Source organism: Hetaerina americana, unplaced genomic scaffold, assembly GCF_022747635.1.
Source record: "Hetaerina americana unplaced genomic scaffold, ioHetAmer1.1.p SCAF_2, whole genome shotgun sequence".
Lineage (NCBI taxonomy): Eukaryota > Metazoa > Arthropoda > Insecta > Odonata > Calopterygidae > Hetaerina > Hetaerina americana.
The window spans coordinates 96,733,152-96,757,298 of record NW_027286763.1 but is presented as its reverse complement, the minus strand read 5'-3'; the positions used below and the strand labels follow the sequence as shown (position 1 = coordinate 96,757,298).

General features: G+C 35.0%; 3 protein-coding genes across 5 annotated transcripts in view; 2 read left to right on the top strand and 1 right to left on the bottom strand.

Moving 5' to 3' along the window:
- Positions 1–6,455: 6,455 nt before the first annotated feature.
- LOC139688325 (small ribosomal subunit protein eS19-like) lies at positions 6,456–11,399 on the top strand. Of its 2 annotated transcripts, none has more exons than XM_071585823.1 (4): positions 6,456–6,506; positions 6,793–6,863; positions 7,069–7,238; positions 11,176–11,399. In XM_071585823.1, the coding sequence occupies exons 2-4, from the start codon at positions 6,793–6,795 to the stop codon at positions 11,361–11,363; spliced, it is 429 nt and encodes a 142-aa protein (XP_071441924.1). In that variant the 5' UTR covers positions 6,456–6,506; the 3' UTR covers positions 11,364–11,399. The 2 variants fall into 2 exon arrangements, with proteins under 2 accessions (XP_071441924.1, XP_071441925.1); XM_071585824.1 differs by lacking the exon at positions 6,456–6,506 and adding an exon at positions 6,580–6,706.
- A 4,367-nt stretch (positions 11,400–15,766) lies between these two features.
- LOC139688324 (E3 ubiquitin-protein ligase sina-like) lies at positions 15,767–22,193 on the bottom strand. Its single transcript, XM_071585822.1, has 2 exons — positions 21,984–22,193; positions 15,767–21,859 (listed from the first exon to the last, which is right to left on the bottom strand). The coding sequence occupies exons 1-2, from the start codon at positions 22,048–22,050 to the stop codon at positions 20,376–20,378; spliced, it is 1,551 nt and encodes a 516-aa protein (XP_071441923.1). The 5' UTR covers positions 22,051–22,193; the 3' UTR covers positions 15,767–20,375.
- Positions 22,194–22,302: 109 nt separating this feature from the next.
- The window catches only part of LOC139688323 (beta-1,3-galactosyltransferase 1), a 7,977-nt gene continuing 6,132 nt past the window's right edge, over positions 22,303–24,147 (top strand). Inside the window, exons 1-2 of one of the 2 annotated variants that reach the window (XM_071585821.1) lie at positions 22,303–22,554; positions 22,626–24,147. The exon at positions 22,626–24,147 is cut by the window's right edge and continues 149 nt beyond it. In XM_071585821.1, the coding sequence (XP_071441922.1) occupies positions 22,764–23,954 (1,191 nt within the window). In that variant the 5' untranslated portion in view covers positions 22,303–22,554; positions 22,626–22,763 and the 3' untranslated portion in view covers positions 23,955–24,147. The remainder of the gene's footprint in view (positions 22,555–22,625) is intronic. The other variant, XR_011700738.1, reaches the window with a different exon arrangement.

Here is a 24,147-nt window from a genome sequence, read left to right as displayed (position 1 = left end):
GTATTATGGGCAGTTTTATTCCCACTTAACATATGGTATCTTGTTCTGGGGTTCATCACCCCATGCATCCAGAATTTTTAAATTGCAAAAAAGAGCAGTGAGGCTAATAACTAATGCCCATTATCTTGCCCCTTGTAAACCCATTTTTAGAAAGCTGGGCCTGTTACCTTTTCCTTGTGTATATATTTTATATATGTTATTTCATACTTACAATAATTTTACCAAATTTTATAAAAACAGTGCAGTACACAGCCACTTCACAAGAAGTTCTAATGACCTTCATATCCCATATGTACGCACTACAAGTTCTTTGTGTGGTCCAAACTCAATGGGTTTAAAACTTTACAATGTATTACCCAATGAGTTAAAGGGTATCAATAGTTTTTCCGTTTTTAAATCCAAAATTAAAGCAATGTTACTACAGAAAATGTATCACAAGGTTGTGGATTTCATTAATAATGGAGTGTAATATTGTTATAGTGGGCTCGCCATCTTCTATTCTACTCTTCTGACTTGTCCTATATCATGTACTTGATCGCTGGACCAATAAAATTATTATTATTATATATCCTGTATGAGCAAATCATAGGCTTTTTAGCTATTCCGAAATTTGATCAATAGACTAAATGTATTATAACACCAGATTTTGTTTTGAAATTCTAGTTTTGTCTTGTTTTAGAAGTGTTTTTGGAAGCTGGTGAAATCTTACAAACATAGTTTAGCAAAGCTCTGCCACCAAACAGGGATTGGATATCTCACAGTTGAGTGAGGTTTGGAAGAGTCGAGATAATTCACAAGAGAATAGCAGTTTGAACATGAACAATCATTCGCCTGAATCTACGAAGTCATTCTCATCTTCTGAAATTTTATTGAATTATAATGCTTTTATTATATTGAAAAGCATTAATTGGTTGCCATTAATTAATTTAAGGTTCAATTAACCAATTAGTTTAATGTTCAATTGAACAATTGAAAGGTTCAATTAACCTACATTAATTTTTGTATTTTTCAATGCTTACTGAGACATTTCTGACTAAAGCCAGTTCTTCGGCAACAGTCTTGAAGGATTCAGCAATGAGGTGCTCCTCCACAAAATCCATCTGTTAACCTGCTGTTCTTCATCTGATGACTCTACTACTGTCTCAGAGTGGGAATCTGCATTGTTGGATTCACTTTGCCGAATAGAAGCTTTGAATGGACCTTCTTGGTCATCCGTTCTTCTATCACAACCATGTCAATCACAAGGTAACAGCACATTGCTTACTTCATCACCATTATTATGCCAGAGTATTTCAGCATCAATATTCTAAATTCACACAGGATTAATTGTCGCAACTCATCAAAATTACAATTGTTAATTTTTCCATGGTACCATGGTAATATACTGAGGAGGGAGCACTTCTTTGGTTGGATGTGATGCTCAGGCACCTTCCATTCAAAGACGCCTGACATCAATATTCTCTCCCTGGCATCACCAATTCAATATTCTTCATATCTTTTCACCCACCAGCATATTTGAACTGGTAGAAAGTACCTCATGAGTTAATAGCTTGCTGAGGTAACTACAGGCTATCGTTCCACCTCAGGTGTGGATCTGGACTTCATGGAAGATCACAATCCTGCCTTCATTTGAAATAATGTTAGATAGCTCAAATACACGTTTTTTCATGGTACATCTGCCCCTAACACCCCTACAGGCAGGGGGATAGAGAATAATCCCACAGTATCCCTGCTTGCCATAAGAGGCAACTAAAAGGGTGGGGAGAAAACCCCGCAAATAAACCCCCAGCCAGCATGAGATGCATCCAGAAAGTGCTGTGGATCCACAGTCTGTGCATGGCCATACCATCTGGCCTGCGATCTGACCAGGTGTTTGCCGTGTCCGTAGACCCATAAGGAAGAGAAGGGATCCTGGAGGGTGAGCTTTCTAGTTCCCAGCAGGGTTTTGGATGCCCTGTATGGACCAGGGAGCCATACTCCTCTTTGTTTTTACTTTTTTTCTTCCCTTAGTTAAAAATGACAAAATTCCAACAGATGATGCCTTAAAGTATTAATTACATTTATAATACTCCGAAATCTAGTCAGATATTCATTCAAGTAAACATCTACCTAAAGTGATTTATATATCCATACCCTCAAGTCAAAATAAATTGTTGAATTTTTCATTCAGAATAGTACACTGCATTGCTTTGTAATGCGAGACTGAAATGGTTTGCTATTCAGGGCAGGGTCAGTTCCACTTATGAAAGTCTATTGCGTATAATTTTGAAAGTATGATCAAATTTTACAATAGTACAAGTTATCAAGATGAGTATTCATAGAAAGAATGGACATCCTTTCATTATTGTCACTGAATAAGTATATGAAATCATATCGCAAGGACAAACAAATATATATGTATAATGTTCACATATATTTAGAACTTTTTTACCATTTGTAAAAATTCTCGTTTGATTAATCCTTCTTGGTCTGTTCATTTGGATAGCATAGTTGACTTCATTATTAAAAGTTCCATTTGATTATATGTGAATATCTTTACACTCTTAGGTACACAATGAGGCATAATGAGCTTCTCAGAAAATGTTTTCATAATGTGTAGCAAAATGTCTCCTTCTGTTTCCTCCCAGATAACATCCCTGTAAAAAAATATGTATTTAGAGATCCATTTCAATAACCTAGTGTAAAATTGGTTGAGAATTATCATAAATATGTGCCCCTTTAAAAAGGAACCTTATGAACTTTACCTTTTCTCAAAAGAGTTTGCCTTGTTTTGTAGCCTTTATAAGCTGCCTGTTGAGAAAAATCATCAAAATATTTTTTAAAGTTATTGTAGTGAAAAATGGGAATGAACTCATTAAAGGGAATATAATAATTGGTTCTGGCTGTTCATTTATTTTCATCAGTGCAGGAAAATAAACAGGAAAAGCATGCATAAAAATCTTCACTGTGAAAGATTTCTCTTTCACATTGCTTTTCAGATATCTCAGGTGGCCCATGCCGCCATAGGATTCCAAATAACAATTAATGGCTGGTCATTAGGTTTTCCAGGCCTGGATGAATAGTTTTACCTTGCATTGAAATGGACATTAGCGGATGACTCCGTTAAAAGTTACTGTTGCGGCATCTCCCGCAGTTTCTTTGGAACTCCCAAGACTAGACTAAGAGCACAACAACCTTAGGTTTAGCAGGCTGGGGTATTAATTGCCTGGTTACCTGGCCAATATATAATAAATACCTACATTATAATTACCTATTTTTTGATTTTGTGATGTAACCACAGCAAACAACCAAAATACTGACTTGATAGTTGAGGATAGAACTCATCTGATACTAAGTTAGTGAAATTTATACATCAAGGCAAGGGGGCAGTTCCTTCCCCTGTTGTTTCTCAGAAATATCTGATGACTGAAAAATCATGCAGCTTTGATAAAGCTGAGTTGGCCCATGATGTAACTTGGAATTGAACCTGAGCCATCCAGTTGGTAGCCTGGGTCTCTACCAACTAGACTACCTCTTGGCTTCCTTGTGATATATATGGAAGGGCATTTCATTAACTAATTTTTCCAATTGTTTTGTCATTACCATGTTTGCAAGACTTTTTGAAGTTAGCAAGTGGTATACTGACCTGAATTTTTATGGCAGCAGTATTGGCTGCTGCCATGTCAATACCATACTTTCTCATGACATTTGCCAATAGCTCTCCATAAGCTACTGCTTCATCGACTACTTTCTTTGCCACTATATAAAATAGTTACACAATAATCTTATTTTAAAATAGATATTAATCATTGATTTCTTAACGAAATATCATTTTAATAACTTTCACGGCAAATTAGACGCATGGGCAGTATTGCTCACAGATATATATATTTCTTACCTCTGCAAAGGTTTCGAGCATCAAATACTGCATCAAGATAATTTGCAATGAACAAATATATATGAACTGGCTGTTCTCGTAAAACCTGGCAGAGAAAAGGCATGGCATATCAATACCAGCATTCACATAACATATTGCAAGCAGGAGTGCAAAGATAGAAGAGTCTAGAAGGTAAGGTAAAGTAGATGTAGATATAGATATAGAAGGTTTTACCTTCTCCATTATGAAATGTTTCATCAGATGTTCTCAGCAGAGTTGCTTTATATGTTTAATGGTTTGTTTGACTTTTTGGTTCCATTATGTCACTTATCTACATTTCATTATCAGAGGTTATCAATTCAAGGATTTCTCCTAGTTATCCTGTCACTTTTCAGTCTTTTTGTGTCATTTTGCATGGTTCCTTGCATGTCTTTTGTCATGTGCTTCAGGTAAATATTTCTTTGGACATTAAACTAATTGGTGGCCATAGTTACACCAACAGGCAGAGTTTTATACCAATCAATGGAAATTGTAATTTTTAAAACTGTTAATGAACAGGATGGAGAATAGAGTAAAATGTGAAGCCTTCTAAGTAGATGTAATATGGGTAAATATTCATTAAAAAAAGAAAATAAAAAAATGACCTGTTGTCAGCAACATTAAATGTCACTTATGTAGTTGATCAAATCAATTTTACTGAAAGGAAATTTTCTGGGTGTCAGGGGAAAATATGATATGGAATTGAAAATTCTTAATGAAAATAGACTGCTACAGTCTATGTATTAATGAAGAAAACAATAAAAATCCCCTAAATGCTTTATAACAAAATACTATACACATTGTATCCATATAATTTATAGAGCCATCAAATTCACTTAATAATAAATGATGATAAATAATGGTAAATGCTTTCTCGGATCCTGAAAACATACATAAATAATGGATACAAAATTTTATCTCAGAGAAATACTATAGGTGTATCGCCCATCTATCAAAAGTGGTCACACATCTGTTAGGGTTGCTGACTGCAGTATGACTAGGTTTTCTTTGCAAAGTATAATTCAACCCATAACTCATTCATAAAGGTTGAAATGTGCAGGTGTTGAATGGTTCATAACAGCCCCCTTGGTGTTTCTGTGTTATTCTTACCCACTGTTTTTCATTCAATTAGGACCTTCAGTAAACTCTCTCAATTTATATCATGAAAAAATTCAAAATAACTTTATCATCTGTTCAATTCGTTTTCATCTTCAACAAGATTTTCACCATTGCCATTTTAATTGCACTGAATTTTGCTTTTCATTCATTGTTGTGTCTTTGTTTGGTAAATGCAATTTTTCTCTGAGTAGGGTTATTCAGAAGAACTTCATCTAATTATTTATATTATTTATGAGTTCTTACATAGCTTTCCTGCGTATACTCTGCTCATCCTTCCTCAATCTTTTACAACATGACTGCTCTCTTTTAATTGCTTAATTTTTGCACATTCTCTCCCTTGAACTAGGAGAGTAGGTACTTCATCGGATATACAAAGTTTCTTTTTAAAAACCTTTCTTCCAAGCTAAAATTTCTTTTGGGTTTACCAATATTTCACTTCTTAGATCTTGCCTTCATTCTATCTCCAATGTGTTTTGCTAAGAGTTTCCATTTCTTCCTCTAATGTATGTAACAATGTTATCTTTGAACTAGTTTTCTTCACTTTTTCAAATGATATTGATTTATTGATTTCATTTTTGGTTGTCCAGTCTGTGTCATCCATTGGTATAGATTGAGATGATATTCAGAGAAATTAAAAAATAATGTATTTGTACTACATGAAGTTTACTGGGACGAATAACAAGCCAAAATTCATCAATCTGGAACTCAAATTATAATTTTCCAATGGATACTTGTAATAAAAAACTTCAAAAGACATGACATTCCACATACTGTGATTCAGTGTACAGCGTTTAACATTTCTAAAGCATTTACTTAGCACTAAAATTTGAGTCAAAGGATCGTCTTCTAAACGACTTATGTTAAAATTTACTGGAGTAAATTATTGCCAATCTTATACATTACCTCTCTTGAAATATCTGTCAACAGCTCTTTTAGGCCTGGGGGTATACCGTAAATTCTCTTAGCGTTATACTTTTCTAATATAGCATCCATTGCAAAGGACGATGTGACCTTTAATTGCAGTCAAACATAGCTACTTTCATTTGGTATTATGGTATTTAGTATAATTGGTTCAAGCACTCAGTTGTTTATATTGTGATGTTTATGTTTCCATGAAGATAGTTTTCCCACATTCCATTAATTCAACTGAGGTTTCCGAGGTAATGAGGTTACATCATGGAATGGGGAGAGTTTATTGCATGGCATACATCGGTTAAAATCATATGTATATGCAGCTCTCCAAAAACTGTTTAAATACAGTGTTAGCATACATTTTATTCTGCGGCGCCTCATACTGATTTTTTATAGATATATTTTAATCTCAAAATACGATTCTATATGACTATTAAAATGTTTGTCACTTTATTCTTCAGATTTGAAATTCACCCTTAAAAAATTTTAATTTCGATTCACAATTGTTTCACTGTAAATGCTGAAGTTGTCGAGTTGCGGCGCTAGCAAATTTCTTTGGAAGTTTTTCAGGATTGACAAGGTGGGTTTGTGTTTAAGTCAAGGGAATTTTCTGTCAGCATTAATTTTTATGTGCCGCAATTACTGCTAACAATCACTAGAATACTTGCCATCCTACAATTTTCCGCATTTTACTTATCATCGTTTTTATAATTCGGTGCACTCAATATTGCTGAAGATAATAGTTGACGCCATATTGTTGGTGCCGTGCACGTGTGCAACGTTAGTTAAGCGTGGCAGAAAAAACAATTTTAGTGAGGTATTGAATTATAATTGATTTCACGTTATAATTTTCGTTTTACCTGCAGATGCCGTCGATCACCGTTAAGGATGTTGACCAGCATAAGTTCGTGAAGGCTTTCGCCGCCTTTCTTAAAAAGTGAGTTCATGGTTGTAGTTTCAAGGGATGTGTGCTATTTAGTCTGGGATAGTGAGACTTTTGTGTTTTTACCATATTCTTCCGAAAAATTTTAATTGTGGGTTTTAAGTAGTGTTAGCGAAGTATTGTAACTGGGCATGCCAAGGATTAGCGATGTCACGCCAAAGATTGGTAATGGTAATTTTGGTATGATGTCATTTTGCAGGAGTGGCAAAGTAAAGGTACCTGAATGGGTGGACCTTGTCAAAAGCGCCAAGTACAAGGAGCTAGCTCCGTACGAGGATGATTGGTTTTATACCCGGTGCGCAGCCCTGGCTCGTCACATGTATATAAGGTCGCCCGTTGGAGTTGGAGCCGTCACGAAAATATTTGGAGGTAATTTCCAAAGCCTTCTGGCACATTTCATTAATGTTTTTATAACTGTATAATTTTAATGAATTGCTTAAATCGTGTTTCGTAAGTCCAATGGATTTGTGAGGGTGGTATGTGTCCTGATCGTTAAAGGTACGTATCGTATTTGAAAGCAATTATCTATGCTGTTCTTTCAAACTAAGTCACATGTACTCAGTAATTAACTTGAGCACTACCTTTAATGGTAGGAATTGCCCATCCAATTGTTGTGTATATGTGGAACCTTACTGACAATCTTTCAACTGAAATTATTTTTAAAGATTTGTGATTTCTGGTAGTTTTTACCCACAGTATTTGTGCTATCGATTGAAGAGGTTTTTAATTGGTGCATATTCATTCCTGTTAAGTCAACTGAGAAAAATTATAATCTGTAATGGGTTATTTAAACCTTGGGAATCGCAGCAAGCCATCAATGGGTAGTGGAGGAATGTTAGCTGGTGCATGTAAAATGAAAACTGTACCCTGTGTTCTGTACAATGTCATTGTTGATTGATTCAACTTAGTGCGGTTGCTTTAATAGAAATGGTAGTAAGTAGATGTTTAATTAGATTGATTAACTTCTTTTAGAAATATTCCAGATTACATCAAAGAGAAAGCATTATCTTTTCCTTGTTGCATATGAAAATTAAGAGGAAGAATTAAAGCATAAGGAAGCAATCATGAAACTCTGTGGAGGTCATAGGATATTGCAAATTATTTAAAACAAAAATATGCCATTAGTTTCATTGCGGTGTGCTGTAGTGCATGAAGTGAAGATAAATAGCATTCAGTAAGATTAAGTGGCTATCTGATGTACAATACTTAGTGATATAGTTGATGAAATCGTCATTGGAATTGAAGGTTTGCTTTGTGTAAGAATAATACTTATAATATTGGATATGTACTTAAGTTCCACGAAGGTTAAGGTTTTGATTTAGTTAAAGATAAGTTTGGCGAGAGTTCTGCTTTTGGCTGTAATGATGTCCCGAAAGGGAGTATCAGAGTAGAAAATTTGACCCATTTGGTAGTTCATATGCCTCAATTTCATCCTTAAATTTAGTCATCATAGGAAAAAAAGCATTCTATGGTGTGATAAATGGTATTGGTTTCAGGGTTGGAAGGGAACTTAGCAACAATAATGAATACAGTGAGAAGTACATTTCTACATTCGTAAACAACCAGAAAGTCTATAATTTTTTGTTGATTTCGAGCACTTAAATAATTGTTGAGGAAAATTGTAATGAAAGCAGTGTGTGCTGTAGATATCTGTGGGGAAAGGAATGCTAAGAAGGAAAGAAAACCTCATCTAAAGAAACAGAAGTAAGAAAAATAAATGCAAATTGGGATGGGTAGATGGTTGTTGCAGACTTTTCAATTATTAATGTACATTTTCTAGATTCATACTCATTATTTGAAACCAAGTTTACTTTTATTTTTGAAATGTTTTTTGGCTAGGACTTGTGGCATCTTAAATTGGGTTTGTAAAAGACCTTGTTTGGAAAAAAGTAATTCTACCAGAGTTTTAATTTTTAATCTTAACTATATCTATAAAGTAGAAAAGCATCTCTAAGAAAGTTCTCTTACAATTGACTGGCTATGAGAATGAAGTTTTACTATGTTATTTATGGTTATATCTAATTGGGCATTATTTGCGCAGAAATTTATCCTGGTGTAATGCTTCTGTTTTGTGCATGTAGTTCATCTTCTTGTGGATGTAAGGTACACAAATGCGAGTCTTAAGGCAGGAGTCCATGAGACAAGATTTTCCTTCCTCTCTTGAAGATGAAATGGGAAGTCTGAGCATTGAAGACTTGGTGCCCAAGTGTTTATATTTATTTTGCATTAGTCCGAAAACAGCACTTCAGCCTTTACATTGAACTTAAAATAATGATATAACAATATTACTATTACATACACCCAAGCCCTAGGTGGTGGAAAACCACCTAGGCGGGAATCAAACCATGACCTCTTGGTTGGGAGGCGAGGACATTACCCCTGCCAACCTTGGGGTTGGTAAATTGAGATGTTGAATGGGTTTCAATCACTGAAATGGCAATTCTCTTCTGTAATTCCTGAAAATTTCATTTTATGCCTCTTTCTCATTGGTTGTGGTGAATTAATCTACGTCAATATTATGTGCACTACCAAAATTCAGCAATGTTATAGAATGTCGCAACTGGTCATATATTTCATGTACACTTGAATGAATGGCATCTAGACCATTTTTAATATTTTTATGGAGTTAACATTCTGTGTATCTCCAGCACAAATATATGGAAACTGTTGAGAAATGTTAACCAGATTTTTGCCCAAGCTTCTTACTTGCAACAGGCGACTTATTTAAAGAATTAATTATGTTAATATTCTCCTCTGAGCCATCTTCAAATGCTGTGAGTTATGAAATCTTAGTTTTCACTCCAAAATTTCAATTTTGGGAGGATACTTCACTTTAAAAGGAAGGAAGGGAGGGAAGTTCACTTTAAAAATGGAATTACATGGGAATGACTCACTTTTTACTGATGGTGCATTATAAAATGCCTTGGGGTGGGAATAATTACTTTTATTTCTGTTTCCCAAGAATCTCGTCAACATTTAATGAGCCATGACTGCCATGCATCATGAATGAATTACTGCAAATATATTTAATCAGATGCCTAAGAGGTATGAAGGGTTCTTCGGGTGATGTAGTTTATTGTAAGTGCATGATTGACTCTTGTATAAACTCAGGAGACTTAGGTTCTAACTGATGGAAATATTCAAAATCAGCTTGTAATAGTTGCAGGAAAAGAGTGCAATTCAGCCAGCAAACTCAAAATGTTGTGATTTTTGTGTACAAGCAATGCAAGTGTAATACATATCAACTGAATTATATCCAATTTCAATGATAGTGGTGACATTCATGGTTTCATAGTAATATTACACAAATGCCTTGGCAAAAATATATGGGGCTGGTACCTAGACGCCCTATTTATTTATACTTAGGTCAATAAAATGAGTTAAGCCTTTTAGTGAGTATTAGCAATATGCATTTTGAAATTGCAAAATCCACGTGTTGGTCATGATATCAAAATGATGTTATAACAACGAAATAATGAAATTTTCTGTAGTTTAATGAAAGTTAACTTTACCTAGGAAGAGAATTTTGTCAATATAATCAGTTGGAGCCTTATTATTACTGAGTATTCAGTAATGTCTGGAGCCTGGTTTATTTTCATTATAAGATAATCAATGTGCGTGCCTAGGACTACTGGAATAATAAATCGATAGTTTCTGGATTGTCCACTTTTAAAGAATCATCCCTATCTGCTTAAAAATAAAATTGCATTGCAGTGGTAATATCAATTATGGTCCAGTTTTGTGTTATCAGTTATTACTTGTAGCCTGTGAACTGGGATTTATCATTGGGTTTTTTTTAGGGAAAAAACAACTAGTTCACCCTATAGCGCAGTTATAGACTGGCGTAATTTCTCTGATTTATGGGGCAGCAGCAAAGTGTATTTAACCACAGGTTGAACCTGTCAGGTTTCTCTATCATATGCTGTGATGGCATTGTTGATCAAGTGGAGCTATAATAAACTGAATCACCTCCAATTCATGCTCAGAATTTTTCTAACCCAATATTTTAATAATGCAGCAACCTGTGCACGTTATCAGGTGTTTTACTGGTATTGTTTATGCTGTTCATCATCAAGCCCATGGCAACCTCTGCTGTCATATCTTTGTGTTATAATTAATGCTGTCCACTTTGGTGTATAACGTTCTATTTATGTCATAATTGTTTACACAAGGTTTGAAAATGTTCTTGGGTTGTGTCAATTAGGCTTTGTCAAGAGGCTTTGTTTTCATATGTGAATTTATTTTGTCCACTCAGTGTATATTAAACATTTTATGTCTGTGATACATCTGAGCTATTCTTCCGCAGGCCGCAAGAGGAATGGAGTTTGCCCATCCCATTATTGCAGAAGCTCTGGCTCTGTAGCAAGGAAAGCATTGCAGGCACTTGAAGGCCTTAAGTTAATTGAAAGAACTGTTGACGGTGGTCGCAAGCTCACTGGACAAGGCAGAAGGGATTTGGATCGAATTGCTGCACAAGTCAAGCAAAAGAAGTAAATGTTTATGTAATTAATAAATTGGTTTTTAAATCAACCTGTGTTATCAATGCCCAACACCAACATACCCATGTGTTGCTCATCATCATTCTTTATGGTATTTGCTCATTCTTCCTGTAGTGACATGATTGGTTATTTAATTTTGGAAGCTTGATAATTTCTAGATCCCTCTGCTGCATTGTTGATTATAATTTTTCCTAAAGATGTAAAAACAAGCCATATTGCTACAACACATCCATTCCTCCAAAGTGGATTAATTTCTAATAATAGTTAAGTTCAGTTTTCAGCCTCTTAGAAAGAATTGAGTCGGGAATGACTTCTCATATAGGCATCTGAACGGACAAATCTCAAGTGCTGTTTAGTATGAGAGTGCATTAGACTAGCTGCTCCAAAATTGAAGTTGCAAGAATAGCACTAATGGGGTCTATGAAGTTTTTTCCTGGGCCATGACGGCTCAAGTGTATTTAATCGACTAATTCAAAGATAAGCTTTCCAACTTAGAGCATTCTTCTATGTTTTCAAATTCTACAGATGATTTTGAGCTTGTTCAAGCCACAGTGGTGTAATGCAATTGAATGGAAGGTGATGAGGCATCAGTGAGGCCAGATTGACTTAAGAATTGTCGACAGGGCTGCTGCCTGTCTATTTCTTGCATTTTATGAATGCCAACAAAAGTTTGGACACTTAAGAATAAAATGCTCTAATTTTTTAACCTTGGTTGACCCTGGTAAAGGGGCGGGGTAACATACTTGCCCACCAATCAAGATGGCCTGGGTTTGATATCCACCTGAGTGGATTTCCCTCTACCTTTGGCTACAGTGTTTTGTGATTGCCTTTAATGTGTTTGTTTTCGGGTTAAGTTGAAGAAGAGACTATTAAGTCTGTCTCACTCCAATGAAGTCTTGATATAAATAATTTTTGATAGTGCGCTGCTAAACTTATCTAGTGTTTTTCAATAGAGGTTTTGTTGAGTATTTTTCAGATTTTCAATTTCAACTTCTTGATTTCAAAGGAAACACTAACTTGCTTATGTGGATAACCTGTGACTAATCGGGGCTAGTGCATGATGCCGTGATGGTGTTTTGGTTTTGAATAATTTGAGCTTCCCTTGGAATTAATCATTTTCTGGATTTTCATTCCTGCTCTAAAAGCTTTGCTCGGGTATCTTCATGTGAAGTCACTTATTGAATTTGGATTGGAGAATTCATCTACACCTTGAGACATGAGAACGTAAGATTATTATATAGTTGATGCTTGCCAAAAGTTGGAAGTCCATTGCTTATCTCCTTAGTTTGTTGTGTGATCTAAGTAAATCCTGAGAATAGAACTAAGCCATTTAAAGAATCTTAATTTTAGTGTTGTTCTGTGGAATACAAATTCTGTGACTTAAATGAATTCATTTTTACATGTTCACTTTTCAGAAGAATTTTTCTTTTTTTATGGAAATTATTTCCACATATTCTCAGGGCGTGTGATGATAATTCAACAATAATTGAAAAATATATCACTTCCAACAAATTGACATTTTAACACCTGCTTCAACTTCTGGAACTATCACTGTCCCTCAGTGCTGCACATCTCTGTGAACTGAAATTTATGTAATAAATCTTTTATTTGGTGGAGAAGAACAAAGAAAGTTGAAGCAATTTGTGATAGGTGCAGCACCAATCGAAATTCAGCAAGGTTCATGCATATATGGTTTTTCAAGTTGAGGAGAGTGAGAAATTGCATTTTTTCCATGTGGATTTCTATTTACTTGAAATATTCAAGCCTGTGGATGATTGAAGGGCATAATTCATTCTCTGTGCTGCTAAACAAGCAATTTACTACATTCCTGGGTTTAAGCATATTTACACCATTTGGGAGTCATTAAAAAGTCTTCATGGAAATTTTGCCTTTTTCTGACTTCGTAAGAGTTAATGATCTAAGAATGTTTTAGTTTTTGGTATTTTCCTGATTTTATGTTTTTTGTAGTGGGCCTTTCAAAGGTATAATGAGTTTGTGACCCATCATAATTGTTAGGCATGGTCTTGATTTTTTTTTGGCATCCCGGGCAGCAAAGGAATCTCATTCTTCAGGTTCAAAATATTCTTAAACTATTCTTGGAATCCTGAAATATTATCTTTACAGTGCTCTCTCATTTTCAACAGCAATTCTTCATTAAATGCACATGAGCTTCCACAAAGCTGAGCCCGGAACAGTTGAACTGCAATTCTTGTTTGTCTAGTTCCATAGGAATGCCTTAGTCGGTGGTACATGGACAAAATCTTTGGCAGTGAGTCATGCCTTTCATCTGCAAGAATACCAATATCAGCACCAAATGTATAATTTGTTATGATGAACTCAATTGTGCTTCACTCCCAGAAACCTGTTTTGTTTGGGTGAAAAATGTATAGAATAATATCTTATTTAGCTGGGAACAACAAATGCTGCATATTGCCATTGGCTTATGACTTCACGTTAAATAAATGTTCCAAGTAATTAACGTAATGTTGCAAGTACTGTTGGATGTAATTTCAGGAAACCTGACATTAGTGACATTTGACCTTAATAATTTTGTGAGTTGTCTGTATCCTTCCATGTGATTTTCCTTGGACTTTTGAGCAAGAAACTCTCTGCAGTACAAAGAAAACTAAATACCACCAAACACATTGATTGGCCTGTGTAATCCTGGGGCTATAATGTTGTCTATGTGTAATTCGATCAAAGTAGACTGTTGGAAAATAAAAACACATCTTCCAAAAGCAGAGCCTTGTTATTGCAGCCGTTGGTCTCTCTCCATTGCTGTTCTTTTATTGTAATTGAAGGTTGTTACTCTCAGTACTTTTTATATCATCTACGAATTTCTTTCTTGGTCTTCCTATTTTTCCTATCATTTTCCAGGAAGTTATTGTCCGAGACCATGCCAATAAAGTTAATTTTCCTTTTCTCCATCTCTTTAATCAAATCCCTTTCCTCTTCAATTTCTCTCAATGCTTCTTTGTTGCTTTTATTGTTTGCTCATCTTGTTCTTGTTAGTCTTTTCCAAGTCCACATTCCATCACTTCTAAGCGGGCCTTTTCCCTCTTCCCCGATGTCCAAGTTTCGCATCCATGTGAAAGTGTACTCCAAATTAACATTTTTGCAAAGGATTTTCTAATTTTCTGCGTTTGTTCCCTAAAAGATTCTGTTTATTTTCCTAGGCCTTCTTCGCCAAGGCTATCCTTTTCACTTCTGAGGTGCATCTGTTTTCTCTTGTAATTACACTCCCAAGGTAGCAGAGCTTATTCTTGGCTTGTCATTGATTTCCTTATCATTAACTTTACTGAGGGTTCTGTCCAGTTTCTAAAAATCAGCTTGGGTTTTCTTCACATTCATTTTAAGTTATCATAAAGTAATTTCTTCTATTTTTCCGAGACTTGACGAGTGACCCACATAACTTTGTCATTATCAAACTTTGTCTTCTAAATTCAAGTATCTTTAGTTTAGTTGCCAAGAAGTACCATTTCCTTAAAGAATTTCTTTTTAAGATGGCAAAGTTAACCTACAAAACCCCTCTGAACTACAATTAACAGCTGAACTACAATTTTTATGCATGCATACCCATGTAAAATTGACTTGGAAAGTTTGACAAAAACAAAATTCAGATTTGGATATGTTGAGCAAAGCTACCTTTTTTAATTCCATAAATGGAAAACGTAAGGACTCGAGACAGCATGCTTCCTGCATATGGAACCTTATTTTCTTACTACATAAATTAAACTATTAATACCAATTATTATTATATTCTTTTAATGAAAGAGTTAAATAATCTGGAAGTATTGCTACGCATTGGTTTTGCTTTTATTATAAAATTTTCATGATGAAGCCTCAGTAAAGACTAAGACAGTGAGATTGAATGTTAAACTCTAAAAACAAAATGATTCACTGGAACACCATTGTATTTTATACAATAATACATACTCAAAAATATCCTTAGTTTATGGATCTGTGAATGTCCGTCTTCCTTTTGACATAAGTAATGGTGACTTTGAAACACCAACATCATTTGCCTTTGCTGATACATTCATCAAAAAGTTGTTATAATAGTTTAAATTTAGGAGCAGATGTGGCAAAATTTATAGAAACTGCAAGTAATTATGAGAGCACTCACGAGTCTGATATTTTCCATTTCTTTGTCAACTGATCCCAAAATGATGGCTACATTAATCTGCCAGATACTTGAGAAAGTCAGCAGTATCCTAAGTGTTTTAATACACAATATTTTGATTTGGAGATAAACGATATTTTTGTCACTGAACTATGTTAAGGCTTGGATATAGATATTATTCAAAATAAGATAACATTTTTTCACATAAACCATCCAATTTTTATTTTTTGTGAACATCTATTAAGCTTAAATACATGACAATTTAAAGTGCTAATTGACTAAAAACACAAACAACAATGTTTACCATTAGTAGGCCAGAAAACACTGCATGTATGCAATACCATGTATGTATTGCATACCCTAACTTATTGAAAAAATGTGAGATGCTACAAATTAGAATTTTTTCCAACTTATTTTTCAGCTAGATACAATGAAATTTATAAAATCAATTATTGTACAAATAGTCCTTTAACTATTTATGATATCATATATATTATTGTAGTTTATTATCCTTCTTAGCAATAGAAAGAAATATTTTCCAAAGAATTCGCTTCACACATGTTGAATTTTTACATTGTGTGGTGGAAATTATAGTTATTACATTGGAAATTAATGCCGAGCATGAGTTTTTCTGTCACCTGAAATCAAAATTAATACATGAAAAATATCACGAGGTTGATTCTACCAATGATACTTAAATAAAATAGTCTGCAGAAGAACTTAGAATGGAGAGCCTTGCCTTAGTTTTGTAATTGAAACAGCATGAGGGAGATTAATGGGCAGTATTCTAGTTTTGACCTTAACTGAATTGCTTCATAAAGCTGGGTAGTAGTAGTTTTTAGGGGAGGCGACCGACAGCTAAGGTCATTTGCGCCATAGGGGATGGACAGGAAAGGATGAAGGGTGGAGAGAAACCCGGCGTCGGCATTAGCCTACTCTTTACGAAAGGGGTCCGCAGCTTAACGTCCCATCCGACGGACGCCGTACTCACTCAAAGTGCCCTCCACAAAGCACCTCAAGTAGGGATCGAGATACCTCTGAAAAATATTCAACACCGCCGGGATTTGAACCCGCGCCCTCAGGGTGGGAAGCCAGTACGTTAGCCCCCGCACCATCTCGATCCCCTTCATAAAGCTGATAACATTAAAATTGGTAATAATCTTTTCTACTCCACATAAGATAACCTTTCATAAACTTCATTTATCATTAAAGATGCTTACATACCATGACAAGTACTGTTCATATTATTTAAAGCACAGAGTTTGCACCTGCTCAAATATTTATATTTTACTCATATATTGAGTTGCTAGTGTGTCTCAAGAAATTCATTCAATTTTTAAAAACTGTTTATACCCAATAAAACAATGGTTTTGAATGTAGGTACAATATGCAGTAGCTGGTTGTTTCTCGAATTATGTCATGCCCTTGAATCTCACTGCGTCTGGATTCAATAATATGATGTACTTTACTGTCTGTTTTGTTTCATCATTATGTGTTGGATCTTCTAAGGATATTAACCTTTTTTTTTTGCATTATATAAGGTAAGTATATAGGCTATAACCTGTCATAATATAATTAGCAATAGGCCGTGGTTGAATGATCCATAGAATATTCGTTACTTTATCCTGACAGCTTTTGTCTAGAGAAGTATAGAATTGACACCAAAGGTATTTCCCCATTGTTTCAGTTCAAATAGCAGATACCAATGATAAAATGTTGTTTGTGGCTGTAAAATTTCCTTAATAGGAATGTGACTGAAGATTATTTAATGCAGAAACTGCTCAATAGATCATCCCAGCTTAATTTATTATTGATGCTGAAGCATATTAGTTTACAGATTTGTTATTCTCAATAACTTTTTTGAATGAGATGACTTTTCCATTTTATGGGTGATATCCTAACATCTGCCAATAAGATGTCTAGAAGTAGATGTATGGGCTGCTTGTCCCAGTTAAAGATTATTGGCCGGAAACAAATTTTGGTATTCATCAAAAGTAATGTCTGATAGAACCTTGGTTTATTTTATATCTTTACCCCTGTGGATAAAGGAGTGTCATGAACAATTAGTATTGGTTAACAGTGAAAGTTAGATGGCAGATGGGCCATAAGAAGAAATAGCAGTGGTCCCCAGACAAGCATTGTGCACTACCAAACTCGATGTAATTTTTCTTTTTGCTTTCTATTTGACCAACAAACTTGTAGGAACTCATTCTGAGGTTTAATCACAACATGATGATCTAATTGTTTCCATAATAATACATGAAATATGCAGTCAAATTCTTGAGATGAATAACAATGTAAGTTGAACTCTCCTGATCTTCAAAATCAGTTGTATTTCATTAATAACAGACTCGACTCCAAGGTTGTTGATTTACCAGATTGAAAGCTACGTTGAGAAAGGGAAAATAGGTTGAGGGCATCAAAATATTCAAAGAGCTGTTCTTTATTAATGGTTTCAAAAAGCTCATATTGAGTATGTACGATAAACAGAAGGCAATAGCTGGCCAAGTTTTTTCTATTTCAATTTTTAATCACTGCTATCCCTCAACTGAAAAGTTAGAGAAAACTCCCTCTATCAGGCACTCATCAGTCATTGCAACTAATGGTGGAGTGAGAAATATGACCAACTCTTTGCTAAGGTAATTGGAGAAACCATTAATGTTCCTGCCCTTTGAATTTAACAATGGTTTTGGTTATTTCATTGACAGCTGCATATTTCCATTTGAACTGGCACTTATGGATTCTGAAATTCCTAACTGAGGTATCAGAGGATAAATAGGAGAGGGGTTAATATGGGAAAGAATATGCTCGGCAGATGGTATAAAATTTATTGAAATCATAATTAGTGATGTTTACATTAGCAATATAATTGGATGTGGAATTGTACTTTAGATAAATCTCGAAGCAGTCTTGACATCTATTTTTAGAATTGGAGGTGAAGATTGCACTACCCTTCCCTTATCCCTCTTTGTACTTGCTATTTTTAGTCTATTGGGTTTCCTTTCCTTGGTGTATTTTTTATTTGGTAGTTCAACATTCATGCTTTACAATCTGGCATGTGGTTGAACTAACCTCTCTCATTTCAACAAGCGTGATACTGAAACATTTACTTTGTTTTTTGATATTACTGGAAACAACATTATACAGGAAAAGTCTGAATAGTTTTAACTGGTGATTGGAGGCGACAGAAATTTGAGCATCCATTACCATACTTCTGCGAAGTATGGAATCAATAACTAGATAAGTTACCCAGTCCATACTTTGCCGAAAATATTTGAATTGAGATAAGCCACTCATTTACCAGCCTTAACTTTAATGGGTTTTTCTACCACCCTCTAACTTTAAGGATTGATTATAGTAAAATTTAATTGAAATGGTGACATTAAAATTATCTGATATACAGTAATCCCTACTAAGCACATAACTTATAGGAATATTACCTAGTCTATAATAGATGAACTCATGATAGCATTAATGATTTTTCTAATTAAGTGTAATATGTAAAGGCTTATTGGCAGTGATAATTGTGTGACAAGGTTCAGCATTGAAATGAAATTGTTGACTTTGTAATTCCTCACACTTTTTAAAGTATATTGAGTTACAAAGTTAATAATTTCATTTCAATATGTTATGTAAATTCCATAAAGTTACACCGGAGACAACAGATTTTTTTAAGGTTCACGATATCTTTAGTATTGGAAAAACTCCCCAGAGAGAGAACCATATACCTTGAAATATTTATCAGTAAAAATATTTTACATTATGAAAATCTAGACTCATTCATAGCATGCCTAATGTTGTATCTGATTAAATATTTATTGTGCAATGAACATGCAAACATGATTTCAGCGATAAGGCATCTGGGACACAAATTACCTTTAACAGAGTTACCCATATTAGGTATTACCCACTAGCAACAGTATTTAGCACTATTCAATTAACTGCAGATTTTTTAAATTTGACAAATCTTTAAATATTTGTTAAATTATTATGCAGTCTTCATTTTTGGAAAAAAATGCTGCAAAAGTTCACCAGTTATTTATTAAATATTCTACTATGTTTGCATAGGATCCCATTATGATCATTTTATAAATGTTTTTTATGCTCTTCCATGGTATGAACCCTGATGAATTCACAGCTGGATCTGCGTTTATGGAATTTCCTCAATAAAAATTTTCAAGTAAATTTATGTTGTTAGTTAACCTAATGAATCACTTTTCAAATATAGGTAAAGGTTATTCCATTACTTTCCTTATCATGGTCATTTTTATGCCATATAAATACACCTTCAACATATTTAATATCATAAGATTAGGCTGCATTCCAAGTGCACACTTTCTGTCCATCGCCTAGCTCATCAAAGTGTTAATATAGTGAGTTACAAAAGAAACCTGAATATGTTAACCAGATCAGAGAGACATTTGGTCAGATGGGTTCTTATGCAATTCTTCGAATTGATGTTTAAATTATGAAACATTATTAGGCCTTAATAGATTTATTTCAGAGAAAATAATTGTTAACAAAACTGTAGTTGATCATTTATCAATAGTATACACAGCATATAAGATGTTGCTTCAAGATTGCAAGAGCAAATTGTACATATTGTAACCTTCCTCATTAGTCATAATACTTATTATTTTACAGATAAATATTTCAACTAAACCAACACTCATTAACGCAACTTCAACAGTTTCATAAGACAAATCTATAGTACTGAGGGAGGAACTCATGAAGGAGAAAACACATTTACCCTCAATTAAAAAAGAACTCAGCTTCTACATATATGGCCAAAACACCTTTTCTACTAGGAGTAAATGTTATCTGCATCACCACTAGAGTCAGTTTCAGAATAAGTAACAAGTTTATTTTTGGTAATGCAAACTTTTACTGGGGTATATCATTTATTTTCTTTATCTCCAGCATAATTTTTATGAATTTATCTGTAACAAAGTAATTAGCTGCATCTGTGCGAAGAAAGAAACAATCCCCAGTGCCATACACATTTAGGAGTCTCCCAGTATCACCATGAGTCTGCCGACTATAAAGAAGCCTTCGATTATCAGTGGATATATCAAAAGTATAAGAATAATTACACGCATACTTTCTCGGTCCTAAGTATTGAACACAACCTGCAATTTGTGAACGCAGATAACTAACAAGAAAGTTAACTCGAAATACTTGGTTAAAAGCGGAAATAATCCAATTCTGAGTGAAGTGTACACATGTATCTAGCTTTAATCGCAAAACTTGATTCTCGCCATAAACGACTATCTTTTTGTGAACTTCTACCATATGTCCCAAAATATCTGGCTGGAAGCCTTTCCACAGGCAATGTGAGACTATACACTTGTAAGTGCGATAGTGACAGTTCGCTTCGTGTTCCCTCTTGTTTTGCAATAGATACATACCTTTACACCCAGAAGCATGATTTCGACAGGGGAAATACAATTTCTCTGCCACTTGTTCCATTGCTAAATTTCTAGTTTCGTTGAAACGAGAACGGCAGGTAGGGCAAGTGTTTAACTGGGGTTTGCAGTTGGCACAGACTAAATGCCCTCTTTTACATTGATTAATTGGTGGAAACACATATTCCAAGCAAACAGGACACTCTAACAAACTTATTAGACTTTGATTTAAATCCACGTTGGGCAGTTGACCATTTTCCTTTTGTTGTTCGCCGTCTTTGTTACTCGTCACCCCCTCGGTTGATATATTTGCTACGGTAGACTCTAAAGTAGTGCTTATATTAGCACCAGATGATTTCGGTGGAGTGGATTTGTCTTTTCCATCCTCGGTCCCATCGTTTCCCTCGTCAACCTCAGGTGCTTCGGAATTCAAATTTCGTTGGACAACCGTAGGGCTCTGGATCACCTTCCTTTTTTCAAGTGGGAAACACTTCGTTCTAGCTTCAACGGGTGGCGTATTAACATTTCTATTGTTAATTGCAGGGAGCCCACCAGGTTCTGCGTCCTGGTAAGACGTTGATGCTTCATTGAAAAATGTTGATTCATAACGACCTCTTAGGTAAGGAGAGCCTGGACTGCCATCATTTTCAATATTCCATGTTCTTTCACTGGTGTTGAACATATCTGACCTGTTTTTGTTCGATTCACCATCTGCTGTTCCTTCTCGAGTGTCTAAAGTTACCACGGAAGTACTACAATTGAGGTTTACTTGTGCCACATTTGAAAGTCGAATCTTTTTCGATTGACCCCGGTAATCAGGCGAAAAATCTGGCCAGCACCCATCATCCGGATTATCATCTTCAACTCGAGAATTGACCCGTCCTTCCTGCGTGTGAGTTCGCATTTTGGAATTATAATATTGACTAAGTCTATAGTGTGACAGGGAACAGCTTGCGTTGGAATCTGAAAAGTCCAGATAAAGTTAAATACTAATGCAGAACACACTACCTTAATGTCTTCCGACCAGACTTAGCAAGTACTGGTTGTACAATTATTAAGCTAAGGAGGTGAAAACAACCAAAGTTACCATCGCTACTCCACCCTGAGGATTCGGAATCTCCAGCTGGTTCTATTATGCGTTTCCATTTATCCATCCCTCGAAGGATATGGTTAGGCCATGAATTTCGAAATCTAGTTAAATAAAGATGTACCTTTGAAAGAACACCGTTCTAAGGTTCGAAAAGTTATAACTTAACTTTGGCGACAATAAACAATTACATCGCCCTCCTAATTCGCACAATTGTGCTTCACATGTTAATACTATCACAAAATTGCAGCATTCATTTGTTGTCTAATAATAATGGATAGTCGATAAAAGCGTATTGAACATGGCAGCGAATGGAAGATTTGAGGGGAGGTAGTATCGTGCGAAATGTATTCCGTGGCATTATCACGAGTGTGATCTCTTACTGTGGCAGCTTTTAAATACTCTCCTATGGTTTAATATGTCTTGATAGTATCAGCATCATACACCGAGGGTGGTATTGCCCCAATATTGACATTTTTCAGGCGAACTCTTAGATAGCCGTAAGGTTTAATTTTGGTGAATTACATCCCTGTGTGGCTGTATTGGAAGAAAGTCGTCGTTCTTGAGCCAAGTAGGTCTTTTATGGCTTGTCATTTTTTGGTTGTGATTTCATACCCAATTCCTCATTTCTACTGTTTTCAGATTTCAGTATATGCTGATGACTGACTACCTGGCGTTGAGTAAACCATGGCCTAATTTTAAAGTATTATTAAGATAGCTCGTAAGAAAAAACAGTGATTGTTTTTCCCTCTGTTAATTGTGAGCCTACGACCATTAACAATGAAAGGGCTAGTATCACCTTTGAGTTTTATAATAAGCTTTTCCATAGTGTTACTTTTTATCATTTTCATGGACAGTATAGAGATTCCAACAATCAGAAAGCGCCCCCCTCGGATTGGAGCCACTTCCTTTCTCTTGAATTTGCCTAGTTTTGAATATTTAATCAATAATCAAGCATGTATGGATAATTTGCAATCCAATGTGCAAGCTGTAATGATTATAACATCCCATGCAGGAAACGTAGCCACTCGCCAAGCACATAGGTTAGCCCTACCTAAGGAATTGTTGTTCAGCATAGGAGTACGAAGAGTATTTTTACTAGCGGTATCATCAGGAAAAGAGAGCAGTCAGACATACAAAGCAATAAAGCAGCAAGAAATATTCAATGAAGATGTTATCAATGGTGATCTTATTCAAGGAAATTTCAAAGAGGCATATAGGAATTTAACTTATAAGCACATGATGGGACTCGAGTGGGTTTCCAAGTTTTGTCAGATGGCCAACTATGTTATTAAAATGGATGACGACATAATTCTTGATATTTTTCAGCTGTTGAAAACTTTACCGAATGTGTTAGACAATAGAAACAATTTCCTTTTGGGTTATATGCTGAAAGGTATGAAACCAATTAGAAACCCCACAAATAAGTGGTTTGTCTCTGAAAAAGAATACCCTAAAGCCTATTATCCTCCATTTCTTTCTGGATGGATGTATGTGACAACCCCAGAAGTAGTCTCAAAAATAGTGTGGAACTCTCAACAAAATAAACATATATCCAGTCAAAAAAATTCTTATCGATCATTCTTTTGGATTGATGACGTTTTTGTAACCGGAATCCTATCTCGCCAAGCTGGGGTAGAGCTAATTGACTTTAGCAAATATTTTGCCATACACCCACAATATCTTCAATGCTGTATCGAGACTGCTGTAATTAGTAGATCTCATAAAACATCCATGCCTGAGCTTAATTCATGTGAATTCATTGTTGGCCCAAGTGGTGGAGATATGGAGTTACTCCAAAAGTTCATTAAAGAAGCCAAATGGTGTTGGAGGTCTGATAAGCTCTGTGGAAAATCTACTTATTTTAGTCAAATGGCCAAGACATGTGTTGTTGGGCGTGGTGAAGCATATGATTGGGTCAGAAGGCCTTTCAGTAGAGGAGAAGCAATACTAAAAAGAATTAAACTTTAGGGGCTTATTTTCATGCTAGAACACATTGATGTTAAAGTTACTATTTTTGGTTAAAGACCATTTTGAGAGGTTAACAGTCATCTGGTAATGATGAAAGAAGACACTGAGCTTTTTGACATAAAATTGTTTTAGTACGATCTAGGTTTCATTATAGCATAACATCTCGGGTAGATTGTAATCATTGGATGACAGA